Here is a 26,517-nt window from a genome sequence, read left to right on the forward strand (position 1 = left end):
TACAAAAATCAAGAAACCACATAACTAATGCCCAAATCACCTCCTTGTGTCACTGTCCTGATTTCTAATACTGGAAATTGGCTCTGCCTCATGTTGAACTTGAAGTGAACGAGTCTGGGTCTGATTCCCTGTGGCAGGGCTGCCTGACCACTGCGCCCCCTGCTGGCTGAACGTGGATGAGCCCTGCCGCAGCGGGGGTTGGAGTGATGGATGGCAGCAGTGTGGGGAATGCGTTCTAGACAGAAGGACTTTGACAAATGCAGAGCGCTTCATTATTCATAGGGCACTTAATTGCACTCCTATTTTCCTGTTCCCGGGAGGTTCCCTGCTGCTAGGGCCGGGCTGTCTGCCTTTGTTCACTTGCGCTTGCCCTGCCACGGGACAGCTTTGTGAGTGAGTGGCCCGTGTGCGTGCTGTGTGCAGTGGGGGGAGCCGGGGACTCTGGAAGGACCTCTTCCCGGGACGTTTAGCTGGGCCGTTGAGTGGAGCCTGGTCAGTGAGGCGTCTCCGGCGTGGCCCTGGGCAAGCCACAGTCGCTCTTCTCTGATTTCAGCACTGGTGGTGGTGGCCACCTGTCAGGGATCGTCTCTGACCGCAGGGGGCCGTGCGCGTAGGTTGTGAGTCCCTAGTGTTTGAATGCCGCTCAGGCCAGCTGTGAGATGGCCCTGTCCTCTGTGCCCAGCGCGCTCTCAGTGGGGCGAGGCCTCACCTGTCCCCTCTCTCTCACAGTGGATGTTGACGTAGAGGATTATTACCCGGCGTTCCTGGACATGGTGCGGAGCCTGCTAGACGGCAACATAGACGCGTCGCAGTATGAAGACTCGCTGCGAGAGATGTTCACCATCCACGCCTACATCGCCTTCACCATGGACAAGCTGATCCAGAGCATTGTGCGACAGGTGAGACCCAACGGGGGAGGCCCGCCCGCAGGGGCCGCCACCAGTATCTGCCAGCCTCGCTCGCTGCCTGCGGTTCGTGGTTGGGTCAGTGTTGGGTCATGGTGTGCCTGTGGCACGCTGGGGTTGTCCGGACGTCCTGCTTGACAGCAGTGCTGTGTAGCGAAGAGCCTGCAGCGGAGCCGAGTATCTGCTCCTTGGTCTTGAGCCCTGAAGCGATGTGTGCTGGTTGTAAAGGGAGACGCTCAGGCAGGGTCCGGGCCTGGCGCCTGCACTGTCTCTGTGCAAGGACACCTGCCTCTGCGCCCGGTCACAGCGACTGCTCGGGATCTGCAGGCGCCCTTGTCGGGACTGACTCTTGGGGGAGGTTGTCAAGCAGGCTCCTCGTGAGGGGTCTGCGGGGTAACGGGCCGTGGTCATGTGGACACATTTGCTTGAGGAGGCAGCCTTGTGAGGCCACCGCGCGTATGTGAAGTCCTGCCCCGAGTGTCTGCGCCCAGGCTTGCCAAGCACTCCCCCACCCAGCACAGCTGACCTCTTATAAGGATCAGGCCATCTGCCAGAAGCGTCTGGTTATGATTTGAGTCAATAATACTTTCTCAGTCCATTCTTTATGGAAGAGGTTTTACCCAGAAAACCCCAAATCAGCATTTTTTGAAATCTGTATTCACGAAGCCTCTATCTTAATCCCTCAGTTGGAGGCATATCTTCTCTGGTTGCTCTCTGGTGTCCCCTGGAGGTCATTGCTGACATTGCAAGGCCGAGCCATACATTTACTGTGCCTCCTCAACACTGGTAGAAGAGGGACTTGTTTAAGAGGATAGCAGGCAAGAGACAGCGGTACAGTGCAGTAAGGTTAAGCCGCTGCCTGCAACACTGGCATCTATCACTGAAGTGCCGGTTTGAGTCCCAGCTGCTCCACTTCTGACCTGGGCTCCCTGCTAATGTGCCTGGGAAGGCAGTGGAAGACGGACCCGGTGCTTGGACCTCCGCAGCCATGCAGGAGACCCACGTGGAGCTCCTGACCCCTGGTTTTCGCCTGGCCCAGACACAGCTACTGCAGACATTTGGGGAGTGAATGAGTGGATGGAAGACCTCTCCCTCCCAATCTTTCTCTGTCCTTCTGCCTTTCAGATAAATAAGTTTTTAAAAGCCACAGTAGGCTCTCTCCCGGGGAGCTAAGCACAGAACTTGAAGAGTGTGGCCCTGCTGTGTGGGGACGAGGAGGGGCGTGTTTCTCTCCTGCAGGCCTTCATTCTAACGCCACTTCTGAGGCTCCTCTCTACAGAATCCGTGGGACACCTCCGTCTCATCCCCTGGAGTGTGCCTGAGCCACGTGGGGTGGGAATGGCCCCGGCGGCTCTGGCTCTGCAGGGCGGCCCTCGGCAAGGACCTGAGGGCCGGAGTGTGAAGTCCAGCCGGCGTCCACGTGGCTCAGCGTGTCGTGGACGTGGTTTCCCTCACTGTGCTCCTTCCTCGTGCACGCCTCCTAAGCTTTTCTTGTTACAGCCATCATAAGATGCATCACAGCCCGTTATCGGGACGGGCTGAATTTGCTGGAGGTACTGTGCTTTCTGCCACGGCCCTGTGTCCAGTTACCTATAAATACACAGACTTGTCATTGAAGACTTGAATGTTAAAAATAAGTAGTCGTCATAGTTACTAGCACTTGAAAAAGAATGTATCTACCTAAAAATAGAATGGTTTAGTGGTTATGAGAATTTTATTTTTAGATTTTTTTAATATTTATTTTGACAGAGGAGAGACAGATCCTCTGACCAGCGGTTCACTCCCCAGATGGGTGCAAGGGAAGCACTGAGCCAGGCCAGAGCTGGGAGCCAGGAGCGTCCCCCATGTCCCGTGTGGGTGCAGGGGCTGTTTCTGCAGCTTTCCCATTGGCAGGGAGCTGGATCAGAAGTGGAGCAGCTGCGACTCGGTCTGTCACCCAACTGGGATGCCTCTCTTGCAGGCGGTAGCATTATCTGCCACCCTGTCAGCCCTGGCGATGAAAATGTTAGAGTAAAGTAGACAAATTGATATTGGAATTAATCTTTTGCTTTCTTTTGCATCTTTTTTCACATTCTCTGACATTTTGATGCCATGTGTAGTTTGATTTAGTTCCAAATAGAAATAGCACGTGATCTGTGAGAAATCTTTCCAGGCATTAGTTTAATCGGATTGTCACAAAAGTTACCAGTAGTCCATCATGAGCCACATCAGGTGCTACATTTTGTGTTGAACCTAGACAAGTAGCTGTTGTGTTGGCCTGGACGTCAGGGAGCTGGGCTGCTTCCGTTAAGCCCCTGGACGCCTGTGGACCTTGGCCTTCGTGCGAGGCTGAGAAGCGCGGTTGCCTTGGTTCTCCGGGAGGCTTCCCTCACCCCGGCTTCCGAGGGAGGGCACCTGGCTCCTCCTGCTTCCCGCCTCTGGGGGAGCGAGAATGTGCATGAAAGCAAATTGTGGTGATGACGAGGAGCCCTAGACATGTGAGCCATGGGAATTCTCAGAAGAGCGAGCAGCACATCAACCTGAGTTGCCTCAGGTCTTGCTTCTAAAGAGATGGGAGCATCTTGCTCCTGGACCTCTGGTACGCTTGGTTCTTCTCCGTGGTGTTGTAAGGGCAGCTTCCTGAAATTGGCAGCCAGAAGTCTCCTTTGGAATGCAGTGACCGCGTGCGTGTGTTCACGGCCCCTGCCTTGGCTTCCTTGCAGCTGCAGCACATCGTGAGTGATGAGATCTGTGTGCAGGTGACCGACCTCTACCTGGCAGAAAACAGCAACGGGGCCACCGGAGGCCAGCTCAGCACCCAGACGGCCAGGAGCCTGCTGGAGTCGACGTATCAGCGCAAGGCCGAGCAGCTCATGTCAGATGAGAACTGTTTCAAGGTGAGTTTCTCGTCCAGTCAGGGGCCCTGCTGGTGACAGTAAGTCACCAGGACACTCTGTGTTCCAGGAGTCCGGGCCAGGGTGCTTAGACCCCGGAACTCCTTTGAGTGCCTTGTGGACTTGTCAGAGGGAAAGGGGAGGTAACCATCTCTCTGGCCACCCGACTTATTTTCTTGCCTTTCAAGAAAAAAAAAAACTGTGATAAATGGCTTTGCAATTTTGTGTTTTGCTTTTTCTCTGTTTTTTCCTGTTATGATTTGTAAATATTATAGAAAAAATGTTTGCATGAGAAATCTGTGGTCATTTTATGATAGAAAACACAGTGAAAAAGCAGCTGCCCATACTTCTCAGAAGTCGTTAGCGCCTGGAGGTGGCGTAGCGGCACAGCAAGTTAAGCAGCTGTGGCGACGCTGGCGTCCCGTGTGGGAGTGCTGGTTGAAACCCCGCTACTCTACACTTGTGTCCAGCCTCCTGCTAAGGCACCGAGGACGCAGCAGAAGATGGCCCACGTGGTCGCCCTGCCCCTCACATGGGACACGAGTACCAAGTTCTTGGCTCCTGGCTCCCTCCTGCCTTAGACCTGACTGTTACAGCTGTTTAGGGAGTGACCTGCAGCACAGAAGATCTCCATGTCTTGTCTTTCTCCTTCTGTGCCTTTCAAATAAATCTTTTAAAAAAAATCACCGATAACGTATCTGAGCTTGAATATACTTTGAAAGAGATTATGTCTATTGATATGTCCTGAACCTCCTTTTTCACAGGTAGCACCCAAGATTCACTGCTGAGATGCCCACAGTGCCCAGGCCAGAGCCCAGAGCCAGGGCTCCTGTGTGCGGGCAGGGACCCAGTTCCCCAAACAGCCTGCTGCCTCCCAGGGCCTGACTGCACTGGCAGGAAGCTGGAGTGCGGGGCTGGAGGCTGGTCTCAGACCGGAAGTGGTTGCAATTTGAGGTTGTTGCTGGCTTTTCACCATTATAATGGCTGATCGAAACAGTATAAGGTTGGAAAAACCAAAATCCGGATCTGCCACCCGCTCGGGGACTGCCTAGTGGCCGCCTGTTGTGAATGCTGAGTGGCATATCTTATGCCGTTCTTAAAAATTGTGAGGTTTTAAAGTGCAGGATTTCCCCCTTGAATCTGTTTTGGAATAACTGTGTTTTGAAATTCACAAACAGGAGTTTGTGAAGCATTTTTTTTAGGCTTATTTTATTTATTTGAAAGGCGGGGTTACAAACCTGGGCCATCTTCCACTGTTTTCCCAGGTGAATTAGCAGGGAGCTGGCTAGGAAGTGAAGCAGCTGGACTCCAGCCAGTGCCCACACGGCTGCTGGCGTCACAGCTGGCAGCTTCGCCTGGTCTGCCTGTGACCCAGCCCTGACCTTGAATCCTGTGTGCTCCCTGAGCAGTGATGCGGCCTTGAGCAAGCAGGGTGTTCTGGTTCTGGTTCTCCTTAAGAGGGCTGACGTAAACGAGACTCCGCTTCCTTCCACTCTGACCTCCCTGAGGTTCTGAGCCCGGGGTTGAGAACACTGAGAATCCAGGGTTCTCAAAGGGGAGGGGAGCCCAGTGTGCCATCGTCACCACTGAGAGTTTTAGCTCAGAACATGGCTTGTGTTTGCCTAAGTCAGTATGTTGTTTGTAAATACGATTTTTTAAATTTTTTGACTGATCTATTCATTTGAAAGGCAGACCGACCGCTTAGTTCAGTGGTTCATTTCTCAGGTGCTCAGTGATAGCCAAGGATGGGTCATGCTGAGTCTAGGAGCCTGGAACTCAGTTCAGGTCTGCTCCGTGGGCAGCAGAGGCCCAGCTGCGTGGGCCATCACCTGCTGCCTCCCAGGGTGCACATCAATAGGAACCTGGGGCCAGCTCTCTGCTGTGGCCAGGGAGTGCAGTGGAGGATGGCTCAAGTACTTGGGCCCTGCACGCCATGGGAGACCAGGATAAGTACCTGGCTCCTGCTATCGGATCAGTACGGTGCGCCGGCCGCAGCGCACCAGCCGCGGCGGCCATTGGAGGGTGAACCAACGGCAAAGGAGGACCTTTCTGTCTCTCTCACTGTCCACTCTGCCTGTCCAAAAAAAAAAGGAACCTGGAATTGGTAGTAAAGTCCAGACTTGAACCCAGGCCCTCGGATATAGGAGGCAGGCATCCCAAGACATGTCTTCACTACACCAAATGTCCACCTCTTAAATAGGAATCTTTTTTGAAAAGTAAGCTTTTGGGGGCCGGCCAGCATCCCATATGAGCACTGGTTCCAGTCCTGGCTACTCCTCCTCCAATCCAGCTCCCTGTTATGGCCTGGGAAAGCAGTAGAAGATGGCCCAAGTCCCATGTGGGAGATCTGGAAGAAGCTCCTGGCTCCTGGCTTTGGCCAGGCCCAGCCCTGGCTGTTAGGGCCATTTGGGGAGTGAACCAGCCGACGGAAGATTTTTCTCTCTCTCCCTCTCTCTGTAACCCTGAGTTTCAAATAAATAAAATAAATGAATCTTTAAAAAAATTTTTTTCCATATGTTAAAGATTTATTTATTTGAAAGAGAGAGAAAATCTTCCATCCATTAGTTCAAAAGGCCACAGCTGGGGCAGGCTGAAGCCAGGCGCTCCATTCAGGGCTCCTGCATGGGTGGCATGGGCCATCATCGGAGGTACACAGTAATAATTATAGAACTTTGAATTTCTTTTAAACAAAGAAAGATTATTTATTTGAAAGACAGAGTTACGGAGATAGAGGGAGAGACACCAATTTTTTTATTTATTTATTTATTTTTTTTGGACAGGTAGAGTTCTAGACAGAGACAAAGGTCTTCCTTCTGTTGGTTCACTCTCCAAGTGGCTACTACAGCCAGCGCTGTGCTGATCCGAAGCCAGGTGCTTCTCCTGGTCTCCCATGCGGGTGCAGGGCCCAAGCACCTGGGCTGCCCTCCCAGGCCACAGCAGAGAGCTGGACTGGAAGAGGAACGACCGGGACTAGAACCCAGCGCCTATATGGGATGCCGGTGCTGCAAGGCAGAGGATTAACCTAGTGTGCCAAGGCGCCGGCCGAGATACAGATTTTTACATCAGCTGGTTCCTTCCCAAATGGCCACAACAGCCAGAGCTAAAACCAGAAACTTGGAACTCCATCCAGGTGTGCCATGTGGGTGCAGGGGCCTAAGCGGTTGGGCCGTCTTTGCTTTTCCAGGCTCATTAGCAAGGAGTGGCAGCGAACGTAGGAAAGTTGGGATTCCTGCTGGCTCCCATGTGGGATATAGTAGCCTGACCCGCAGTTTCACACCACCAGCCCCAGAACCTAGAACTTTGAAAACTTAGAATGCAGATGGTCCATTAAGGGCGCGCTGTTTGAGTTCACTTGTTCTGTCCCTGTCCTCAGGCGCGCTCAGTTCCTGTGGTTCCACCGCCTGTGAATGCGGTTGGCAGTCTGCCCTGTGTCTGCCGTTTCCACTTAGCTGTGGTGTGAAGTCTCCTTTCCTGTTGCTGCTGACCTGGGGAGCGGGGGCAGGGAACACTGCAGACGTGTTCATGTCTCCTAGCAAGCCCCAGCTAGAGTGGGTTATGGGCCCCCGCTAGAGTGGGTTATGGGCTGAAAAGGCGTCGCATTCGTATTTATGGTTTTGGTTACATGTGCCTGATTTTTGAAATTTACTTATTTGAAAGGCAGAGAAAGAGAGACAGAGGGAGAGAGAGATCTTCCATCCACTGGTTCACTCCCCAAATGGCTACAACGGCCGGGCTGGGCCAGGCCGAAGCCAGCAGACAGGAGCCTCCTCCAGGTCTCCCACACGGGTGCAGGGGCCCAAGCGCTTGAGCCGTCACACGCTGCTTTCTCAGGCTATTTACAGGGAGCTGGATCGTAAGTAGAGCAGCCGGGACTCAAAACCGATGCCCACGTGGGATGCCGGCCCCTGCCTGATTATAACAAAATGCTTTTTTGAAATGCTCTCTCTGTCATTGATAATTTTAGCTAATTCAAGAAGTATGAAACATGAAGTGGCACTTTTTGCTCTAACGACGTGCCTTTGGAGATGGCCTCCTGACGCTCGGGTTTCTCGTTTGCAGCTCATGTTCGTCCAGAGCCAAGGCCAGGTCCAGCTGACTATCGAGCTTCTGGACACAGAGGAGGAGAACTCGGATGACCCTGTGGAGGCAGAGGTACGGGCAGGGGCGCGCGCAGCGGGCCGCCCCTCGGGCTGGGGGCTGAGGCCTGGCTGCCGCGTCAGGTCACTTGAGTCCTCACTGCGCGGAGAGCGGGGCCGCCTTGGGCGTTGCTCGTGGGTTGCTGGCAGTCTCGTCTTGCACTCAACAAATCCGTTTCCTCGGAAGAAACACGGTTGGCGGCTTTCCCGCGATTTCCTAAAGTACAAGAAACAACGAAGGGAGTGCCGTCTTCCTGGCACCGCCTTGATTGCCGTGTCACGCTGGCTCTTCAGTGGGCTGCCTGAGGGCTGGGGAGCGTGTTTTCTGCCCAGGGCCATTTGGATGTTGAAGACACCGTTTGTGGGCCATTACAAATTACCAACTTAAAGTTAGCCTGCCATTGACTTAGTGAGTTTTGAGTCTGGCCTGTGGTTGCTTTGGCAGGGCCAGAACAAATGATCTTGTGGCCCCACCCCTGGGCTAGACAAACCCAGAAAGCAACAGCCCGCAGCGCAGAGCTGTGCATATCCTAGGTGGGTGGCAGGCACTGCGGGTGGGAGGTGAGTTGGGGCAGGCAGGTCCTCCTGTGGCAGTACTGGCACTGCGGGTGGGAGGTGAGTTGGGGCAGGCAGGTCCTCCTGTGGCAGTACTGGCACTGAGGGTGGGAGGTGAGTTGGGGCAGGCAGGTCTGCTCTGTGGCAGTGCTGGCACTGCGGGTGGGAGGTGAGTTGGGGCAGGCAGGTCCTCCTGTGGCAGTACTGGTACTGCGGGTGGGAGGTGAGTTGGGGCAGGCAGGTCTGCTCTGTGGCAGTGCTGGCACTGCGGGTGGGAGGTGAGTTGGGGCAGGCAGGTCCGCCTGTGGCAGTACTGGCACTGCGGGTGGGAAGTGAGGTTGGGGCAGGCAGGTCCGCCTGTGGCAGTACTGGCACTGCGGGTGGGAGGTGAGTTGGGGCAGGCAGGTCCGCCTGTGGCAGCACTGGCTGTGGCTGCCAGATCTTTGCATTTCTTTTCAAAAGATGCTGGGAACCCAGCTTCAGACGTTGGGCTGTGTGCATGTTGTTCTTCAAGGAAACGCTCTGGGGAAGTAGAACGTCTCATCGCAAACTTGTACCCATTTATGCCTTCTGATACCTGAAGCCCCTGAGAACCTGGCCGTGGTGCTGGCCAACGAGGTTTCATCTGTCGGCCGCACTGAGGAACGCGCGTGCCGTTACGGAAGGGGCTTCGTCATCAGGGATCAGGGTGTGCCTTTGTGACCCGCCTCCTGCATTCTGTGTTTACCACCTAGCGCTGGTCGGACTACGTGGAGCGATACATGAACTCCGACACCACCTCTCCTGAGCTCCGCGAGCACCTGGCCCAGAAGCCCGTGTTTCTCCCGAGGTGAGTGAGCCGGTCGCCCAGCAGCGCCTGTGCCTGCCTGGAGCAGGTGTCCCGGTCTACACGGGTCACACTTGCCGCTGTAGTTGTCACAGCCAAAGGACAGAAAGCAGCACCGGCGAAGAGGGATGCACAGGGCGATGGTGCCTCTGGCAGGGGCACAGGGGGCAGGGGGACAGGCGCAAGCTGCCAAGCGTTCTCTCCCGGGATGCCCACTGGAGACTCCCTGCCAGGGCTCTCGCGGCTGCTTGGCCTGCGGGCGTCCTGTGCCTAGTGGGAGCCACGTGCCGGGCCACAAGGAAGGAGCTTCGACAGAGCTCACAGAGTTTGGGTGTAATGAGCCTCGTTCATCACTTTCTAAACTAGAAACCCCCAAGGCCAGGCTTGTAAGCAGGCCGTGCGAAGGTCAGCAGCCGCAGAGCGGGCGTGCGCCTGCTCCTGAGTGCACGCCAAGGTTCAGCCGCGCGACTTGGGCAGCGTGGAGTTTGGAATGGACCTCTCGTCTTCCGTTTCCATGAGGGAACGAACCCAGCAGTATTGTAGTCCTCACGAGTAAAGACCGGGGCTGGCAGAAAGGGCCCTGCGGGGCCTCTCCACGAGGCGGGCACCATCTCCCTCCATGCTTCCACAGGGCGCAGTGCGCACAGCCTGCGTCTGTCTCAGCAGATGGCAGGGGTTATGTTTTTATTTTCTTTAAAGATTGACTTATTTGAAAGGCAGAGTTACAGAGAGGCAGAGGCAGGGAGAGAGATCTTCCATCCCCTGGTTCACTCCCCAGATGGCCAGAACAGCCGGAGCTGAGCCAGTCCGAAGCCAGGAGCTTTTTCCAGGTCTCCCACATGGGTGCAGGGGCCCAAGGACTTGGGCCATCCTCCACTGTCCTCCCAGGCCACAGCAGAGAGCTGGCCTGGAAGAGGGGCAGCTGGGAATCACACTAGCGCCCATATGGGATGCTGGCTTTAGATCGGCGCAGCTCCATTGCGGCCATTTGGGGAGTTAACCAGAGGATGGAAGATTCTCTCTCTCTCTCTCTCTCTAACTCTGTCTTTCAAATAAATTAAATCTTTTTTAAAAAAGAGACTTGTGGGCCGGCGCCGCGGCTCACTAGGCTAATCCTCCGCCTAGCGGCGCCGGCACACCGGGTTCTAGTCCCGGTCAGGGCGCCGGATTCTGTCCCGGTTGCCCCTCTTCCAGGCCAGCTCTCTGCTGTGGCCAGGGAGTGCAGTGGAGGATGGCCCATGTGCTTGGGCCCTGCACCCCATGGGAGACCAGGAAAAGCACCTGGCTCCTGGCTCCTGCCATCGGATCAGCGCGGTGCGCCGGCCGCAGCGCGCCAGCCGCGGCGGCCATTGGAGGGTGAACCAACAGCAAAGGAAGACCTTTCTCTCTGTCTCTCTCTCTCACTGTCCACTCTGCCTGTCAAAAAAAAAAAAAAAAAAAGAGAGAGAGACTTGTGGCTGGCACCGCAGCTTACTAGGCTAATCCTCCACCTGCGGCGCCGGCACACCAGGTTCTAGTCCCGGACGGGGCACCAGATTCTGTCCCGGTTGTCCCTCTTCCAGGCCAGCTCTCTGCTGTGGCCTGGGAGGGAAGTGGAGGATAGCCCAAGTGCTTGGGCCCTGCACCCCATGGGAGACCAGGAGAAGCACCTGGCTCCTGGCTTCGGATCAGCGCAGCACACCAGCAGTAGTGGCCATTTGGGGGGTGACCCAACGGAAGGAAGACCTTTCTCTCCATCTCTGTCTCTCACTGTCTTAACTCTGCCTGTCAAAAAAAAGAGAGACTTGTGTGTGTTTTGGGGTGCGTTCCTCAGAGCAGTGAGGAGACATGGGTACGGTGAGATGGGAAGACCCTCGTGACATTAAGTAGGAAAGTGAGTAAAGTACATGGTGTGATCCTATTTTGTCCTAAAAACAAATCCCAAATCTGGATAATTACGTGTGTCAGTTCACAGAGGCCTGGAAGTTTCCAGTCAAAGCTGTCGTGGGGCAGGCGCTGTGGCATGGAGGGGTAGAGCCACTGCCCGGAGCACCCACAGCTCATAGCAGGGTGCTTGGTTCGAGTCCCAGCTTCTTTGCTTCTGTTCAGTTTCTTTTTTCTTTTTTCTTTTTTTTTTTTTTTTTTTAATTTTTTTGACAGGCGGACAGTGAGAGAGACAGAGAGAAAGGTCCTCCTTTTCTGTTGGTTCACCTCCCAAATGGCCACTACGGCCAGCGCACCGCGCTGATCCGATGGCAGGAGCCAGGTACTTATCCTGGTCTCCCATGGGGTGCAGGGCCCAAGTACTTGGGCCATCCTCCACTGCACTCCCGGGCCACAGCAGAGAGCTGGCCTGGAAGAGGAGCAACCGGGACAGAATCCGGTGCCCCGTCCGGGACTAGAACCCGGTGTGCCGGCGCCGCAAGGTGGAGGATTAGCCTAGTGAGCCGCAGCGCCAGCCTTCCATTCAGTTTCCTGTGACGAGCAGAGAGCTTGGGTGCCTGAGTCCTCGCCACCCTGTGAGAGCCCTGGAGGGAGTTGGAGTCGTTCGGCTTTAGTGGGGTCAAGGCCGGCCTTGGCTGTTGCTAGCATTCAAGGAATGAATCATCGGATTGTGTGTGTGTGTGTGTGTGTGTGTGTGTTGCCTTTCAAATAGATAAAAATGAATTAGTATGTGAAAAAAGAAATCCGAGCTGACCTGAGAGGCAGTGGTCCTCGTGCGCCCATTGCAGAGGCCTGGTGGTCCCCAGCTCCTGGCTCAGCTGTCTGCTGCGGGCCCCGAGAGCCTGTGCTGACGGAGCAGGGGCTCCATCGGCCAAGGCAAGTGGGCGTTGGAGAATCGGGTAGGGCAGGGTTAAGGAGTCCACTTTTTATTCTGTGTCTTTGCAGTTGTGATAACTCAGTGTGGGGCGTGCGGGGAGGGCCTGTGATGGTGGTGGGACTCCGGGACAGGTGCATGGCCCTCTGCTTTGCAGGAATCTGCGGCGGATCCGGAAGTGCCAGCGTGGCCGCGAGCAGCAGGAGAAGGAAGGGAAGGAGGGCGGCAGCAGGAAGCCGCTGGAGAGCGTGGACAGCCTGGACAAGCTGGAGTGCAGGTTCCAGCTGAACTCGTACAAGATGGTGTACGTCATCAAGTCGGAGGACTACATGTACCGCCGCACCGCCCTGCTGCGCGCCCACCAGGTGAGGCCGGCCCGCCTTCCTCCTCAGGGCCGGGCCTCAAACCCAGGGAACCGGCAGGGATGCCCAGTGCAGTCCAGTAGGGCAGGAAGAGAGCTGGGGCCCCCGGGAAGCTGCTCCCCGCGGCTGCTCCCCGGCGGGGGGGCTCCGCCTGCTCTCCGCGCCCAGGGCTGAGGTGGGCGCTGCGCCCGCCGCCGTGAGGGCAGCCGGGGAGTCGGGGAAGTGTCCCCTTGAAGAAGAGCCGGGTACGCGAGGCTGGGAGGGAGGGGCAGCAGCGGCCTCCTCTCACCTCCAGGGCTGGGCCCTGCGTTCTGGGTGAGCTGTGCAGGGACGCCGCTGACAGGGCTGGCACAGCGGGCTGTGAGTCCGAGTGCACGTGGCGCCCGGGCTGCTGACCAGAGCACGGTGTGGCCTGGCTTTTTTTTTTTTTTAAAGAAATGGAGACTTGGTGTATCTGCTAATGGGAAGGGGTTATCAGGTCTGGGGGCCGAGTAGTCGTACTCAGCTGTTCAGGTGGGGTGTAGGCGGAGTGGTGTCAGGCACTCTGGCACTGAGGAGCTGCTGTGCTGTGCCCGCCCGTCTGGTACAGATTCCTGGGGTGCGGGGCCGGATAAAGCCAGTTTTGTCTTGGTGTCCCGTTAGGCCTTGCATGTGGGCGCAGGTGGGGACATAAGCTCCCACCGAAGCTGCTGTCTGGCGTGGGGACATGTGAGGGAGAGCAGGATCCAGCCCTTGGCCGTGGGGCCAGTGGCGGCTCTCGGGGTTCGGCTGCCGCATCCCGTGTCAGCCTGTTCGGTCCCCACAGTGCGCCTGGGAAGACGGCGTCGGACACCCGTGGGAGACTCAGATGGAGGCTTTGGCTCCCCTAGTGTCTGAATCACAGCCTCTCGTCTCCTCTCGGCTGCCTTAGGAAGAAAGCTAATCCTAGCATTTGGAAAGGTTTCTTTTGGTTTCCCCTCAATTTTTTCCCCTTTCCTGTTTCACAGTCCCATGAACGCGTAAGCAAACGGCTACATCAGAGGTTCCAGGCCTGGGTAGACAAATGGACCAAGGAGCATGTGCCCCGGGAGATGGCGGCCGAGACCAGCAGGTGGCTCATGGGCGAGGGGCTGGAGGGCCTGGTGCCCTGCACCACCACCTGTGACACAGAGACCCTGCACTTTGTGAGCATTAACAAGTACCGCGTCAAGTACGGCACCGGCTTCAAGGCCCCGTAACCGGAGGAGCGCGTGGGGGCGCTGCACGCAACACACCAGAAACCTGGAAGACGCCTTTCAGGCCCACGCAGGCCGCTCGTGCGGAGCCGCAGCTCTCCCCGCCCCCGAGGGAGGGAAGCTGGTGCCGGCACAGGGACAGGCGGCGTGCTCGCCCACACCAGCGGAGCCGACTCGTCTCCTGTGGCCTGACCGCAGCAGAGGGAGCCGAGGCTGCTCACGATTGGACTGGCGGCCGCGCGCTGACAGCAGACTGGGCAGGGGCTTGACGCTCAGATGGACTGTAGCTGCGATGGCCGCTGCGCCTCTTCCCTCCCCACAGAAGGAACAAAGACTGGACTTGATTTCTCCCCTCTGGTCACTTGAGCACATCTAAGATCACGCGTTAGGTTTTGTCCGAGACCTGCAGTTTGGTGTTGGGGTTGGTGGTTCTGGGAGCGGAGTCCCGGCGGGGCCCTGGCCGCCCGCCCGCCGCCCTGGGCCTCTCCAGCCCCGCGGAACTGTTCTGTGCCTGCTTCGCTACAGCCTCCCGGTGCCAGCCGCCAGCTTCTCTCACACACGATTTAACCTTGGCTTTTCTTTTTTTGTAAATAATGTACATACTGTCAATTTTTTATTAAAAGAAATATGCTTTGATGTGCTAGCATCAGTGCTCTAGCTTCCTGTGTACCATAGTCCTACGTGGCTGCAGATTTAGCACTACGAGCAGATGTACAAGACATTTATTACACTTTTTACCAAAGGGATTACATTGTAGTACTTTTGTGTAAAACTTGTCTTCCCCTTTGCCCAACCTCTTTTTTTCTTTTTTGTAAATAAATAAAGCTTGGTTCTTAAGGAATAAGCTCCCGGTCCCCTGTCCTCACCGGAGTTCACCTGTGGAGCGGGGATTTGGGCTGCAGCTCCCCAGGTCACTCAGGATTCTCCTGTCGCCCGCTCCTGCCCGCAGTGCGCCTGGAAGGTCAGAGCCTGGGACACAGGGCAGCCACGCCCCAGTCCTCGGGGCTTCTAGTCACAGTGGGAACCGGCGGTGTTTGAGTGTCTTTGTTTGCCCTTTTTTAAAATTTGAGAAATAAAAGTAATAATATGCTGGGTTCTTAAAAATATTGTTTATTTGAAGGCAGGGGTCTGAGTCCTCCATCCACTGGCTCATCCCCCAGCTGGGGGGACCATGTTAGGCTGATGAGACAGGGAGATGGGCTCCGTCTGTCACCCTGGTAGCAGATGTAGGGGGTCCTGAGTGTGGGCACTTGGCTGGCTGGGCCTGGCTCTTATTGCTTTCAAGTTAAAAACTGCTACCACCATCACCAAAACCACTTTTTTTTTTTGCTCCTGGACTTTGAGAGGCCGGGTAGAGGGCTGTTCCGCTCACAGGTGCCTCTAAGGGGAGGGTTTCAAGAGCCTGCCTTCGGGGAGGAGCTGCAGGGCACAGCCTGGCCTGGGGAGAGAGCCTCAAGGCTTCCTTGGCGGAGGTCATCTGCCCTCCAGAACCTGCTGCCCGGAGCGCCGCTCGGTGGTTTGCAGGCCTGCTCGGGGAGCCTGCCACCAGCGCGCCCCGAGGCCCGAGGGAGTTCAGCGGACGAGCTGAGCTCTGAGCTGGTGTCTGACATGGCAAGAGTTACCTTAAATCCTACTTCCTATTCTGCACTTGGTGTAACTGGAGGCTAACGCTGTGCATTTTCTCTGCCAGGAGGCAGGGCTGCCCCTGACTGCGAACCCTGCACCCCGGGGCTCCGCTGCACCCCGGGGCTCTGCAGGCCTGCCTCTCTGGGTGCTATGGCTCTGCCCGCCCTAGGCAGACCACCTCCCGCGGCCAAGCGACCTAGCCCTGAGGGCAGAGCCGCCCCCGCCCAGCCTCTGCCCCCAACTCTCCCTTCCCACGCCCCAGGATTTGCCCTGCAGCCCACCGACTGGGGCCCGGGCGCAGCATCCCGTGTGGCCGCAGGTTCGAGCCCCGGCTGCTTCGCTTCCCGGCCCAGCTCCCTGCAAATGCACCTGGGCAAGCCGCGGAGGATGCACCAGGTGCTTGGGCCCCTGCGCCCGCGTGGGAGACCCGGAAGAAGCTCCCGGCTCCAAGTCCCGAACGAGCCGCCGGTGTTCCCAGAAAAGCTGTCCGGGCCAGGAAGGCGCCCTTCGGGTGCCGGAACCTTCGGGTGCCGGAACCTTTGGTGCCAGGCCAGGGGCCGCTCCGGCGGCGCCTGCGGGCTTCCGGGGCGAGCAGCGGGCGCGCGGCCATGGCGGCGGCGCCGGCCTTCAAGCACTGGCGGACCACGCTGGAGCGGGTGGAAAAGTTCGTGTCGCCGCTGTACTTCACCGACTGTAACCTCCGCGGCAGGTGCGGGGCCGGGCCGGGGGCCGCAGGGCCGGGGGGAGGAGGGGGCCGCGCTCGGCCGCAGCGCGCGCCCACAGGCCCCTCTCGCCAGGCTCTTCGGGGACAGCTGCCCCGTGGCCGCGCTCTCCAGCTTCCTGACGCCGGAGAGGCTCTCCTACCCGGAGGCCGTGCAGCAGGCCTTCAGCCCCGCGCAGGTCGGCGACAGCTTCGGACCCACGTGGGTAACGCCTCCCTCCCTCGGGGCGGGGCCCGCGGAAGCCCCGCCCTGCCGCCCGCCCACCCGCCCACCTGGGACCCCCGCGTCTCGGTGGGGCGGGACCCGGGACCCCGCGTCTCGGTGGGGCTGGACCCGGGACCCCCGCGTCTCTGTGGGGCGGGACCCGGGACCCCGCGTCTCGGTGGGGCTGGACCCCGGGACCCCGCGTCTCGGTGGGGCTGGACCCCGGGACCCCGCGTCTCTGTGGGGCGGGACCCGGGACCCCCGCGTCTCTGTGGGGCTGGACCCCGGGACCCCGCGTCTCTGTGGGGCGGGACCCGGGACCCCCGCGTCTCGGTGGGGCTGGACCCCGGGATCCCCGCGTCTCGGTGGGGCTGGACCCCGGGACCCCGCGTCTCGGTGGGGCTGGACCCCGGGACCCCGCGTCTCTGTGGGGCTGGAACTCGGGACCCCCGCGTCTCGGTGGGGCTGGACCCCGGGACCCCGCGTCTCGGTGGGGCTGGACCCCGGGACCCCCGCGTCTCGGTGGGGCTGGACCCCGGGACCCCGCGTCTCGGTGGGACGGGACCCCGGGACCCCCGCGTCTCTGTGGGGCTGGAACTCGGGACCCCGCGTCTCGGTGGGGCTGGACCCCGGGACCCCGCGTCTCTGTGGGGCGGGACCCGGGACCCCCGCGTCTCTGTGGGGCTGGACCCCGGGACCCCGCGTCTCTGTGGGGCGGGACCCGGGACCCCCGCGTCTCGGTGGGGCTGGACCCCGGGATCCCCGCGTCTCGGTGGGGCTGGACCCCGGGACCCCGCGTCTCGGTGGGACGGGACCCCGGGACCCCCGCGTCTCGGTGGGGCTGGAACTCGGGACCCCGCGTCTCGGTGGGGCTGGACCCCGGGACCCCGCGTCTCTGTGGGGCGGGACCCGGGACCCCCGCGTCTCTGTGGGGCTGGACCCCGGGACCCCGCGTCTCTGTGGGGCGGGACCCGGGACCCCCGCGTCTCGGTGGGGCTGGACCCCGGGATCCCCGCGTCTCGGTGGGGCTGGACCCCGGGACCCCGCGTCTCGGTGGGGCTGGACCCCGGGACCCCGCGTCTCTGTGGGGCTGGACCCGGGACCCCCGCGTCTCGGTGGGGCTGGACCCCGGGACCCCGCGTCTCGGTGGGGCAGGACCCGGGACCCCCGCGTCTCGGTGGGGCGGAACTCGGGCCCCCGCGTCTCGGTGGGGCTGGACCCGGGACCCCCACGTCTCTGTGGGGCTGGACCCCGGGACCCCGCGTCTCGGTGGGGCTGGACCCGGGACCCCGCGTCTCGGTGGGGCTGGACCCCGGGACCCCGCGTCTCGGTGGGGCTGGAACTCGGGACCCCGCGTCTCGGTGGGGCTGGACCCCGGGACCCCGCGTCTCGGTGGGGCTGGACCCCGGGACCCCCGCGTCTCGGTGGGGCTGGAACTCGGGCCCCCGCGTCTCGGTGGGACAGGACCCGGGACCCCGCGTCTCCTGCCCGCCCGGGGGACCCACGGTTCCGCCTCCCTCACCTCGCTGCCCGCCCACCGCTCCCCTCCACTGGGCGCTCCCGGCCGAGGACCCCGTGGTGCTGCAGAGGGTTGGGTGCACGTGACCTCCACGGGCCACACTCTCACCGGGGCTGCCTTGCAGGTGGTGGACGTGCTGGTTCCGCGTGGAGCTGGCCATCCCTGAGGCATGGGTGGGCCGGGAAGTTCACCTGTGCTGGGAGAGCGATGGAGAGGGCCTGGTGTGGCGCGATGGGGAGCCTGTCCAGGTGAGGAGCCCTGCCCCGCGGCCGGATGCGCCCGGTACCGCCCGGTTCCACCTGGCCACAGGAGCAGCCCACGTGCCAGCGACAGCCTGCAGGGTGGTGTCCCTGCCGCCTGCACTGGGAACGTGCTGTCCATCCCTGTGCAGTTTGGCCCCTAGTTCTCAATAAGCTGGTTTTCTTTCTTTTTTTTTAAGAGATTTATTTGAAAGACAGAATAGGGGTCAGCACTATGGCACAGCAGGTAAAGCTGCCACCTGCAGCACCGGCATCCCATATGGGCACCTGTTGAAGTCCCGGCTGCTCCACTTCCGATCCAGCTCTCTGCTGTGGCCTGGGAAAGCAGTGGAGGATGGCCCGAGTCCTTGGGCCCCTGCACACACGTGGGAGACCCGGAAGAAGCTCCTGGCTCCTGGCGGATCTGTGCAGCTCCAGCCCCTGGGGCCATCTGGGGGTGAACTAGCAGATGGAAGATCTCTCTCTCTCTCTCTCTCTCTCTGCCTTCTCTGTAGCTCTGCCTCTCAAATAAATCTTTAAAAAGAAAGAAAGGCAGGGTGCCGAGTGTGGGCGAGACGTCTACCTGCTGGTTCACTCTCCAGATCACTGCCTGGAACTCCATCCGGGTCTGCCACGCGGGCGCAGGGGCCCAAGCACTTGGGCATCCTCTGCTGCTTTCCCAGGCACAGCAGGGAGCTGGGTGGGAGGCGCAGTAGCCTGGGCAGGGTGCCCGCTTAGCCATGTGTAATACGTGCTGAAGGGAAATCACTCCAAATGGCTGTAGGTGACCGGAGGTAAAACAGTTGAAGCCATCGCCCTGCGTCTGGGCTGGACTGTGGTTCTTCCTGTCTTAGAAGGCAGAGCCAAGCCGGCAGCATGCTCACTAGGCTAATCCTCCGCCTTGCGGTGCCGGCACACCGGGTTCTAGTCCCGGTCAGGGTGCCAGATTCTGTCCCGGTTGCCCCTCTTCCAGGCCAGCTCTCTGCTGTGGCCCGGGAGTGCAGTGGAGGATGGCCCAAGTACTTGGGCCCTGCACCCCATGGGAGACCAGGAGAAGCACCTGGCTCCTGCCATCAGATCAGCGCGGTGCGCCGGCCGCAGCGCAGCAGCCATTGGAGGGTGAACCAACGGCAAAAGGAAGACCTTTCTCTCTGTCTCTCTCTCTCACTGTCCACTCTGCCTGTCAAAAAAAAAAAAAAAAGCAGAGCCGGCCCCGCTCCCCGGCCCGCAGGCGTCTCCTGGCCTGCACTTGCCGAGCGCGGGCACACGGCAGGGAGACCTGTCCTGCCTTGCACGGAGCTTCCCTTCAGATGCGGGTTTTTAAAGATTGATTGATTTGAAAGAGAGAAAGCGACAGAGAGATCTCCCCTCTGCTGGTTCACTTCCCAGACAGCCACAGCAGCTGGGGCTGGGCCAGGCCCAGGCCAGCAGCTTCTTGGTCTCCTGTGTGGGCGGAGGTGTCCAAGCTTGCCGGCCAGGCCACAGCGCCAGCCCCTCTCTTCAGCTAGTTTGTCGGGGCGGGAGCCACGGCCAGGCTGCCAAGGGAGGTGCACCGCCTGCCGGGAGGCCCGTGCCTTGTGCATCGCGGCCCTGCCTGCGGGCCTCCCACGGCTTCACCGGAGGCTGCAGGCCCTGTCCTCCTGCCCTCCCCCAGGGTTTGACCAGAGAAGGTGAGAAGACCAGTTTCGTGCTGACCGACAAGCTGGGGGAAGGAGACCCCCGGAGGTGAGTGGCTCCCTGCGCCCTGTGGTCTCAGGGAGTAATACACCGGGAGGGGTCAGCCAGGGTCACGGAGGCTGGGCCCGGTCCTGCCTGGGATGGCCGCCCCAGGAGCAGGTGGGTCGGCACCCAGACCCGAGTCCCAGGCCAAGGCGGGGCAGCTGTGCAGGAAGGCCGTGGAAGGTGGAGCAGCGCTCGGTTCACTGGCGCCAGGCACGCCCACTGACTGTGCCAAGTCCTGGCCCGCAGACGGCGTAGTCACGGGGCACAGCACCTCCTCCAGTCTGTCTCCCGGGACTGCCTCCCCCACCTCCTTTTGTGAGGTGGTGTGGCACTGGGAGGTCTAGGAAAGTCTGTACTATTGGGTGGAGTTACATGGGTGGGGCTTCGTGGGTGCTGACCCCAGCCTAGGCAGCCCCCCATCCCCGGCCGACACTGCACGTTGCTCACGCATGGGCTTCGGAATTCCACACCAAAACAAGCTTGTGTTTCGTTGCATTCCCACAAGCCCCTCTGAGAGCCCACCCCGCAGTGCGGTGCACACAGCTCCACACTGGCCACTGCCTCTCCAGCAGGCCCCGGGGTCCTCGGGCCGGGGCGGGGGCGGGGGCGGGGGTGGCCCCGGCCTGAGGCTGCCTCTCCGTGGGTGTAGCCTGACCCTCTACGTGGAAGTGGCCTGCACCGGGCTCCTGGGCGCGGGCAAGGGGAGCATGATCGCCGCCCCGGACCCGGAGAAGATGTTCCGGCTGCACCGGGCCGAGCTGGCTGTGTTCCACCGGGACGTCCACCTGCTGCTGGTGGATCTGGAGCTGCTGCTGGGCGTGGCCAAGGTTCGGGCGCTCCCCTGCCCCCACTCTCCCATCACCCTGGGTGTCGGGAGGGCTCCCCCACCATACAGGGGAGCGAGAGCAGAGGCTGGAGCTGGGGTAGGTCCCGGGGGCCGCACTGAGGGCAGGCCCCTGCTGCAGGGCCTCGGGCAGGACAACCAGCGCAGCTTCCAGGCCCTGCACACGGCCAACCAGATGGTGAACGTGTGTGACCCCGCGCAGCCCGACACCTTCCCTGTAGCCCGGGCCTTGGCCTCCAGGTTCTTCAGCCAGCGTGGCGGTGAAAGCCAGCACACTGTCCACACCGTGGGGCACTGCCACATCGACACAGGTGGGCTGGTGCGGCCGGCGGGGGGGGGGGGCAGCCGTGACCCTCTGAGCCCCGGGGCCTGGACGGCGGCTCTCCTGATCCCTTCGACACAATCCCATGCCTTGTGAGGCCCCACGCTGGGTGCTCAGGGTGGAGACAGGGTGAGGGCGCAGGGAGCGTGGGGGCCGCAGGGCACTCAGCCCAGCTGGGTGGGAGGCGCTTCCGGGACAGTGGGAATGAGCGCAGCCCCAGGTCCCCGAGTGGAGGGACGTGGGACCTACTGAGATGTCTGGAGTGCGCGGGGACTCCGGGGAAGCGCCAGAGCTTGATCCTGAGCCTGACGGGGAAGCTTGCGGGAAATGCGCCCTGCAGGAGCGCCCCCTGGTGTCGGTCCTGCTCCAGCAGCAGCAGGGCTTCCCCTGCTGAGCCGGAGGACGGCAGGGGGTGTGGTTCTGGGCTGGGAAAGCCGCTGAGGCCTGGGTCAGGAGAGGCCGTGGTGTCTCCCGCAGGGCAGCCGGCCCGGCGCGGCCCTCACAGAGCCAGTGTGTGCGCAGCCGGGTGCTCCTCGCTGCCCCTTAGGGACGCTCGGGGTGGCCTAGCCTGGAGCTGAGGCTGCTGCGGAGCCGGGCCTGGGTGACTGCCTGGCCACAGCTCCTCCTCCTCGGCAGGAGTGGTGGGAACCGACGGGGCGAAGGCCCGAGTACCCCAAGGGCTCAGAGGACCGGGCCTGGGGCACGGGCCTCGCCTCCACCCTCCGCCTCCCTCCCAGCCTGGCTCTGGCCCTTCAAGGAGACTGTGCGGAAATGCGCCCGGAGCTGGGTGACGGCGGTGCGGCTCATGGAGCAGAACCCGGACTTCGTCTTTGCCTGCTCCCAGGTCAGAGGGACCGCTGCGGGGCGGGGCTGTTCTCATCTCCACCTCCGCCGGGCTCCACGGCCCCGGGGCCAGGTTCCTCCCGCCCAGCTCCCGCCCTGCTGCCCACAGGCGCAGCAGCTGGAGTGGGTGAAGAGCTGCTACCCCGGCCTGCACGCCCGGCTGCAGGAGCTGGCCTGCCGCGGGCAGTTTGTGCCCGTGGGGGGCACGTGGGTGGAGATGGTGAGTGCGCACACCCACACCTGGCTGTGGGTCAAGAGCTTCCCGCCCGCCCCGTGGCTCTGCTGGTGACTTCCACAGGGAGGTGGGGCGTGGTCCCAGGCGTCCTCCTCAGGCAGGGGCACAGTCGGCCGAGCAAGGTGGGTGCCCCCAGGGCTGGTGCCAGCCCAGTGCCTGCCCCTTGCTCACCCCAGGACGGGAACCTGCCCAGCGGAGAGGCCATGGTGAGGCAGTTCCTGCAGGGCCAGAACTTCTTCCTGCAGGAGTTCGGGAAGCCCTGCTCCGAGGTAGGCCGGGGGCCGGGCCAGCACAGGCCGGAGATGGGGGCCCTGGGCCCCGGGCCCCACGCTCCTGAGCCCCTGTCCCACAGTTCTGGCTGCCCGACACCTTCGGCTACTCAGCGCAGCTCCCCCAGATCATGCGCGGTTGTGGCATCGAGCGCTTCCTGACCCAGAAACTGAGCTGGAACTTGGTGAACGCCTTTCCGGTGAGCAGCCCCAGCAGCCAGGGCCTGGCCCACCGCCTCTCCCCAGGCTCCCCCAGGCTCCGTCGGGGGCCCTGGAAAGGCCCCCAGACCCCACGAGTGTGCGCAGCAGCCAGGGCCTGGCCCACCGCCTCTCCCCAGGCTCCCCCAGGGGCCCTGGAAAGGCCCCCAGACCCCACGAGTGTGCGCAGCAGCCAGGGCGGGACGGGTATGGAGGGCCCGCTCTGCCTCCCACAGCACCACACCTTTTTCTGGGAGGGCCTGGACGGCTCCCGCGTGCTGGTCCACTTCCCACCCGGCGACTCGTACGGGATGCAAGGCACCGTGGAGGAGGTAAGGGGGCGCCGAGGGCCCGGTGGGGCCAGTCCCAGGCTGACCCCCGCTGACCCGCTCCTGCCTGTCCAGCTGCTGAAGACCGTGACCAATAACCGGGACAAGGGGCGAGCCAACCACAGCGCCTTCCTCTTCGGCTTCGGGGACGGGGGTGGGGGCCCCACCCAGACCATGCTGGACCGCTTGAAGCGCCTGGCCGATACCGACGGGCTGCCCAGGTCAGGCCTGCACCCTCCAGCGGCCCCAGCCTTGCCCGCTGCCTGCCTTTCTGCCCCTGCCTCGGGCCCAGCCTGCCCCTGGAGACGTCACTTGGGGCGTGGGCGGGCGGGGGGGGGCGGGGGGCTCCAGCCCAGCAGCCAGCAGCTCTCCAAGGCACCCGGAGCCTGTGCCGCGTGGGCAGGGAGCCGTGCCGCGTGGGCAGGGAGCCGTGCCGCGTGGGCAGGGAGCCGTGCCGCGTGGGCTGGGAGCCGTGCCGCTTGGGCAGGGAGCCGTGCCGCGTGGGCTGGGAGCCTGTGCCGCGTGGGCAGGGAGCCGTGCCGCGTGGGCTGGGAGCCCCACGCCGTGGTCCCCTCAGGGTGCAGCTGTCGTCCCCGGAGCAGCTGTTCGCGGCGCTGGAGCGCGACTCGGAGCAGCTGTGCACGTGGGTGGGGGAGCTCTTCCTGGAGCTGCACAACGGCACCTACACCACGCAGGCGCAGGTCCGCAGAGGGCAGGGCGCGGCCCCGGCGGGGGGGGGGGGGGGCTGAGACCAGACCCTCCCCCACCCTGCCTGGGCGCAGATCAAGAAGGGCAACCGGGAGTGCGAGCGCCTGCTGCACGACGTCGAGGTGCTCTGCAGCCTGGCCCTGGCGCGTGGCGCCCAGTTCCTCTACCCCGCGGCCCAGCTGCAGCACCTCTGGAGGTTGGTCCCGCCCTGGCCCGCTGCCCCCCGGCCGGGCCCGCGGCGCGCCCCACCCGCCCGGCCCCTGGCCCGCTGCCCCCCGGCCCGCTGCCCCCCGGCCGGGCCCACGGCGCGCCTCACCCTCCCGGCCCCTGGCCCGCTGCCCCCCCCCCCCCCCCCCCCGCCAGGGCCCGCGGCGCGCCCCACCCGCCCGGCCCTGCCTTTGCCCCGCAGGCGCCTGCTGCTGAACCAGTTCCACGACGTGGTGACGGGAAGCTGCATCCAGCTGGTGGCAGAGGAAGCCCTGAGCCACTACGCAGGTGAGCCTGCTGCGCCCCTGGCGGCCGCGCGGGCCAGCCCTGCCCACCCGTGAGCGCCTGGTCTGTCCTCAGACATCCGTTCCCACGGCAACGCGCTGCTCAGTGCCGCGGCCGCAGCCCTGTGTGCGGGGGAGCCGGGCCCGGAGGGCCTCCTCATCGTGAACACGCTGCCTTGGAAGCGCACTGAGGTGCTGGCCTTGCCCAGGCCCGGCGGGGCCCACAGCCTAGGTACGGGGGAGGGTCGGGGAGGGCCTGCCCCAGCCCCTCCCAGTGCCCAGAAGGTCTGGGAGGCCACACTGATGCCTGGACCTCGTCCCCAGCCCTGGTGACGGTGCCCAGCATGGGCTACGCTCCTGCACCCACCCCCACCCCACTGCAGCCCCTGCAGCCCGTGTGCGTGGTGCAGGAGGTGAGTCTGGCGGGGCAGGGCGGGGTGGGGGCGGGCTGCTGGGTCTGCTCCCCAGCCTGAGGCCGGGGGTGGGGGGCGACCAGGAAGCCCTCCTACAGATTCTGCCCCGATGCCTCTCCCACCCCAGGCTGACGGTTCAGTGACTTTGGACAATGGCATCATCCGGGTGAGGCTGGACCCAACTGGCCGCCTGACGTCCCTAGTGCTGGTGGCCTCTGGCAGGTGCCTGCCCTTCACTCCTTTCCCAGTGCCTGGCCCCCAGCGCCCACCAGTGGACCTGGAGTGGGACCCACTCGTGGCGCAGGGCAGGCTGGGCCAGGACTCCCTGCCCGAGTAGGGGGAGAGTGAGGTGGCCCGGTCATAAGGACCCTTCCCTCCGCCTGCCAGGGAAGCCATCGCCGAGGGTGCCGTGGGGAACCAGTTCGTGCTGTTTGACGACGTCCCCTTGTACTGGGATGCGTGGGATGTCATGGACTACCACCTGGAGACCCGGTACGGGCTGGGCAGGCCTGGCCGGGGCGGTGGGGACACAGACTGCCCTAGCTCATGCCTCCCTCCCACCCCTCCGCCAGGAAGCCCGTGCTGGGCCAGGCGGGGACCCTGGCCGTGGGCACCGAGGGCGGCCTGCGGGGCAGCGCCTGGTTCCTGCTGCAGCTCAGCCCCAGCAGTCGGCTCAGCCAGGAGGTGGTGCTGGACGTCGGCTGCCCCTACGTCCGCTTCCACACAGAGGTAGCAGGGGGAGGGTGGGGGCCGTCCTCCCCAGCTGTGACAGGTAAGGCGGGCCGCCCCGGGCCTGCCTGGCCCCTACCCCCCACTCCGCCCCCAGGTGCACTGGCATGAGGCCCACAAGTTCCTGAAAGTGGAGTTCCCTGCCCGAGTGCGGAGCCCCCAGGCCACCTACGAGATCCAGTTTGGGCACCTGCAGCGGCCCACGCACCACAACACCTCCTGGGACTGGGCTCGCTTCGAGGTCTGCGGGCCGGGGGCAGGGGGCGCCTGGACTTGCCCACGGGCGCACGCAGGCGCTAGGGGCGGGCTCGGCCCGGAGCTGGGCGTATGCGGAGGGATGGGTGTGCCCCCAGGTGTGGGCCCACCGCTGGCTGGACCTCTCAGAGCATGGCTTCGGGCTGGCCCTGCTCAACGACTGCAAGTACGGCGCCTGCGTCCGAGGCAGCGTCCTCAGCCTGTCCCTGTGAGTGGGGGCGGCGGGTGGGGGCGGGGCTGCCGCGGCCCTGGGAACTGGCAGCTCCAGCCTGGCCCATGCGCACCTCTCACACAGCTTGAGGGCACCAAAGTCCCCTGATGCCACCGCCGACATGGGGCGCCACGAGTTCACCTACGCGCTGATGCCGCACAAGGGTGAGTGTGGGGGCAGGGCCCCCGCGGCCCCAGACCCCTCCCCAAGGGCCGCGTTTCCCACGTGCACGCTGTCCTGGCTCGGCCAGGCTCCTTCCAGGACGCTGGCGTCATCCAGGCCGCCTACGGCCTCAACTTCCCGCTGCTGGCGCTGCCCGTGCCGAGCCCCGCGCCCGCCACCACCTGGAGCGCCTTCTCCGTGTCCTCGCCCGCGGTGGTGCTGGAGACGGTCAAGCAGGTAGAGGCGGGGCGGGCGCGGCGGGGCGGGCCCTCCTCCGGCACCGCCCACCGCCCACCGCCCACCGCCCACCTCTGTCCGCAGGCGGAGGTCGGCCGTGCGCTGGTCCTGAGGCTGTACGAGGCCTACGGCAGCCACGTGGACTGCTGGCTGCGCACGGCGCTGCCCGTGCAGGAAGCCATCCTGTGAGTGGCGGGGGTGGGGGCGGGGGCGGCCCGTCCGGCTCTCGCGGGCCCCTCACCGCCCCGCGCCTTCTGCAGCTGCGACCTCCTGGAGCGGCGAGACCCTGCCGGCCCCCTGCCCCTTGAGGACGCCCGCCTGAAGCTCACCTTCTCCCCCTTCCAAGTGCGGTCCCTGCTGCTCGTGCTGCAGCCTCCGCCCAGCTGAGTCCTCGCTGCCCCCGGCCTCAGCCAAGGGCCAGGCGCCCCTCGCGCAATAAATCCTTGGAGCCGGAAGGGCTGCAGCCCCTGCGCCCGTTTGGAGGGGGGGACGCCTCTCCCGGGCGTTGGAGGCCGAGACAGCCCCGAGGTTACCTGTGTGTGCCGGCTGCTCGGAAAGCCCTAGGCTGGGA

At 62.5% G+C, this 26,517-nt stretch overlaps 2 protein-coding genes across 6 annotated transcripts in view; both read left to right on the forward strand.

The window, feature by feature from the left end:
• The window catches only part of SIN3A (SIN3 transcription regulator family member A), a 67,728-nt gene extending 53,216 nt beyond the window's left edge, over positions 1 to 14,512 (forward strand). For all 5 annotated transcript variants that reach the window (XM_051834600.3, XM_089310840.1, XM_051834603.3 and 2 more), the window contains 6 exons: positions 730 to 899; positions 3,608 to 3,781; positions 7,838 to 7,930; positions 9,204 to 9,298; positions 12,250 to 12,457; positions 13,441 to 14,512. In XM_051834600.3, coding sequence (XP_051690560.2) covers positions 730 to 899; positions 3,608 to 3,781; positions 7,838 to 7,930; positions 9,204 to 9,298; positions 12,250 to 12,457; positions 13,441 to 13,671 — 971 coding nt within the window. In that variant the 3' untranslated portion in view covers positions 13,672 to 14,512. The remainder of the gene's footprint in view (positions 1 to 729; positions 900 to 3,607; positions 3,782 to 7,837; positions 7,931 to 9,203; positions 9,299 to 12,249; positions 12,458 to 13,440) is intronic.
• A 1,332-nt stretch (positions 14,513 to 15,844) lies between these two features.
• On the forward strand, positions 15,845 to 26,401 carry MAN2C1 (mannosidase alpha class 2C member 1). The gene is made up of 26 exons (XM_051834604.3): positions 15,845 to 16,003; positions 16,092 to 16,217; positions 17,864 to 17,987; positions 19,633 to 19,703; positions 20,350 to 20,527; positions 20,666 to 20,855; positions 21,604 to 21,710; positions 21,819 to 21,929; positions 22,121 to 22,213; positions 22,297 to 22,413; positions 22,648 to 22,743; positions 22,816 to 22,961; positions 23,318 to 23,441; positions 23,523 to 23,644; positions 23,858 to 23,943; positions 24,016 to 24,171; positions 24,264 to 24,352; positions 24,480 to 24,574; positions 24,740 to 24,844; positions 24,925 to 25,081; positions 25,179 to 25,322; positions 25,435 to 25,544; positions 25,632 to 25,711; positions 25,798 to 25,946; positions 26,031 to 26,131; positions 26,207 to 26,401. Exons 1-26 carry the CDS (start codon positions 15,903 to 15,905, stop codon positions 26,331 to 26,333), a joined length of 3,105 nt encoding a protein of 1,034 aa, XP_051690564.3. The 5' UTR covers positions 15,845 to 15,902; the 3' UTR covers positions 26,334 to 26,401.
• Positions 26,402 to 26,517: the final 116 nt, after the last annotated feature.

This window comes from Oryctolagus cuniculus, chromosome 12 (assembly GCF_051225735.1).
Source record: "Oryctolagus cuniculus isolate XC-2025 breed Fujian yellow rabbit chromosome 12, ASM5122573v1, whole genome shotgun sequence".
In the NCBI taxonomy this organism is placed as follows: Eukaryota; Metazoa; Chordata; class Mammalia; order Lagomorpha; family Leporidae; genus Oryctolagus; species Oryctolagus cuniculus.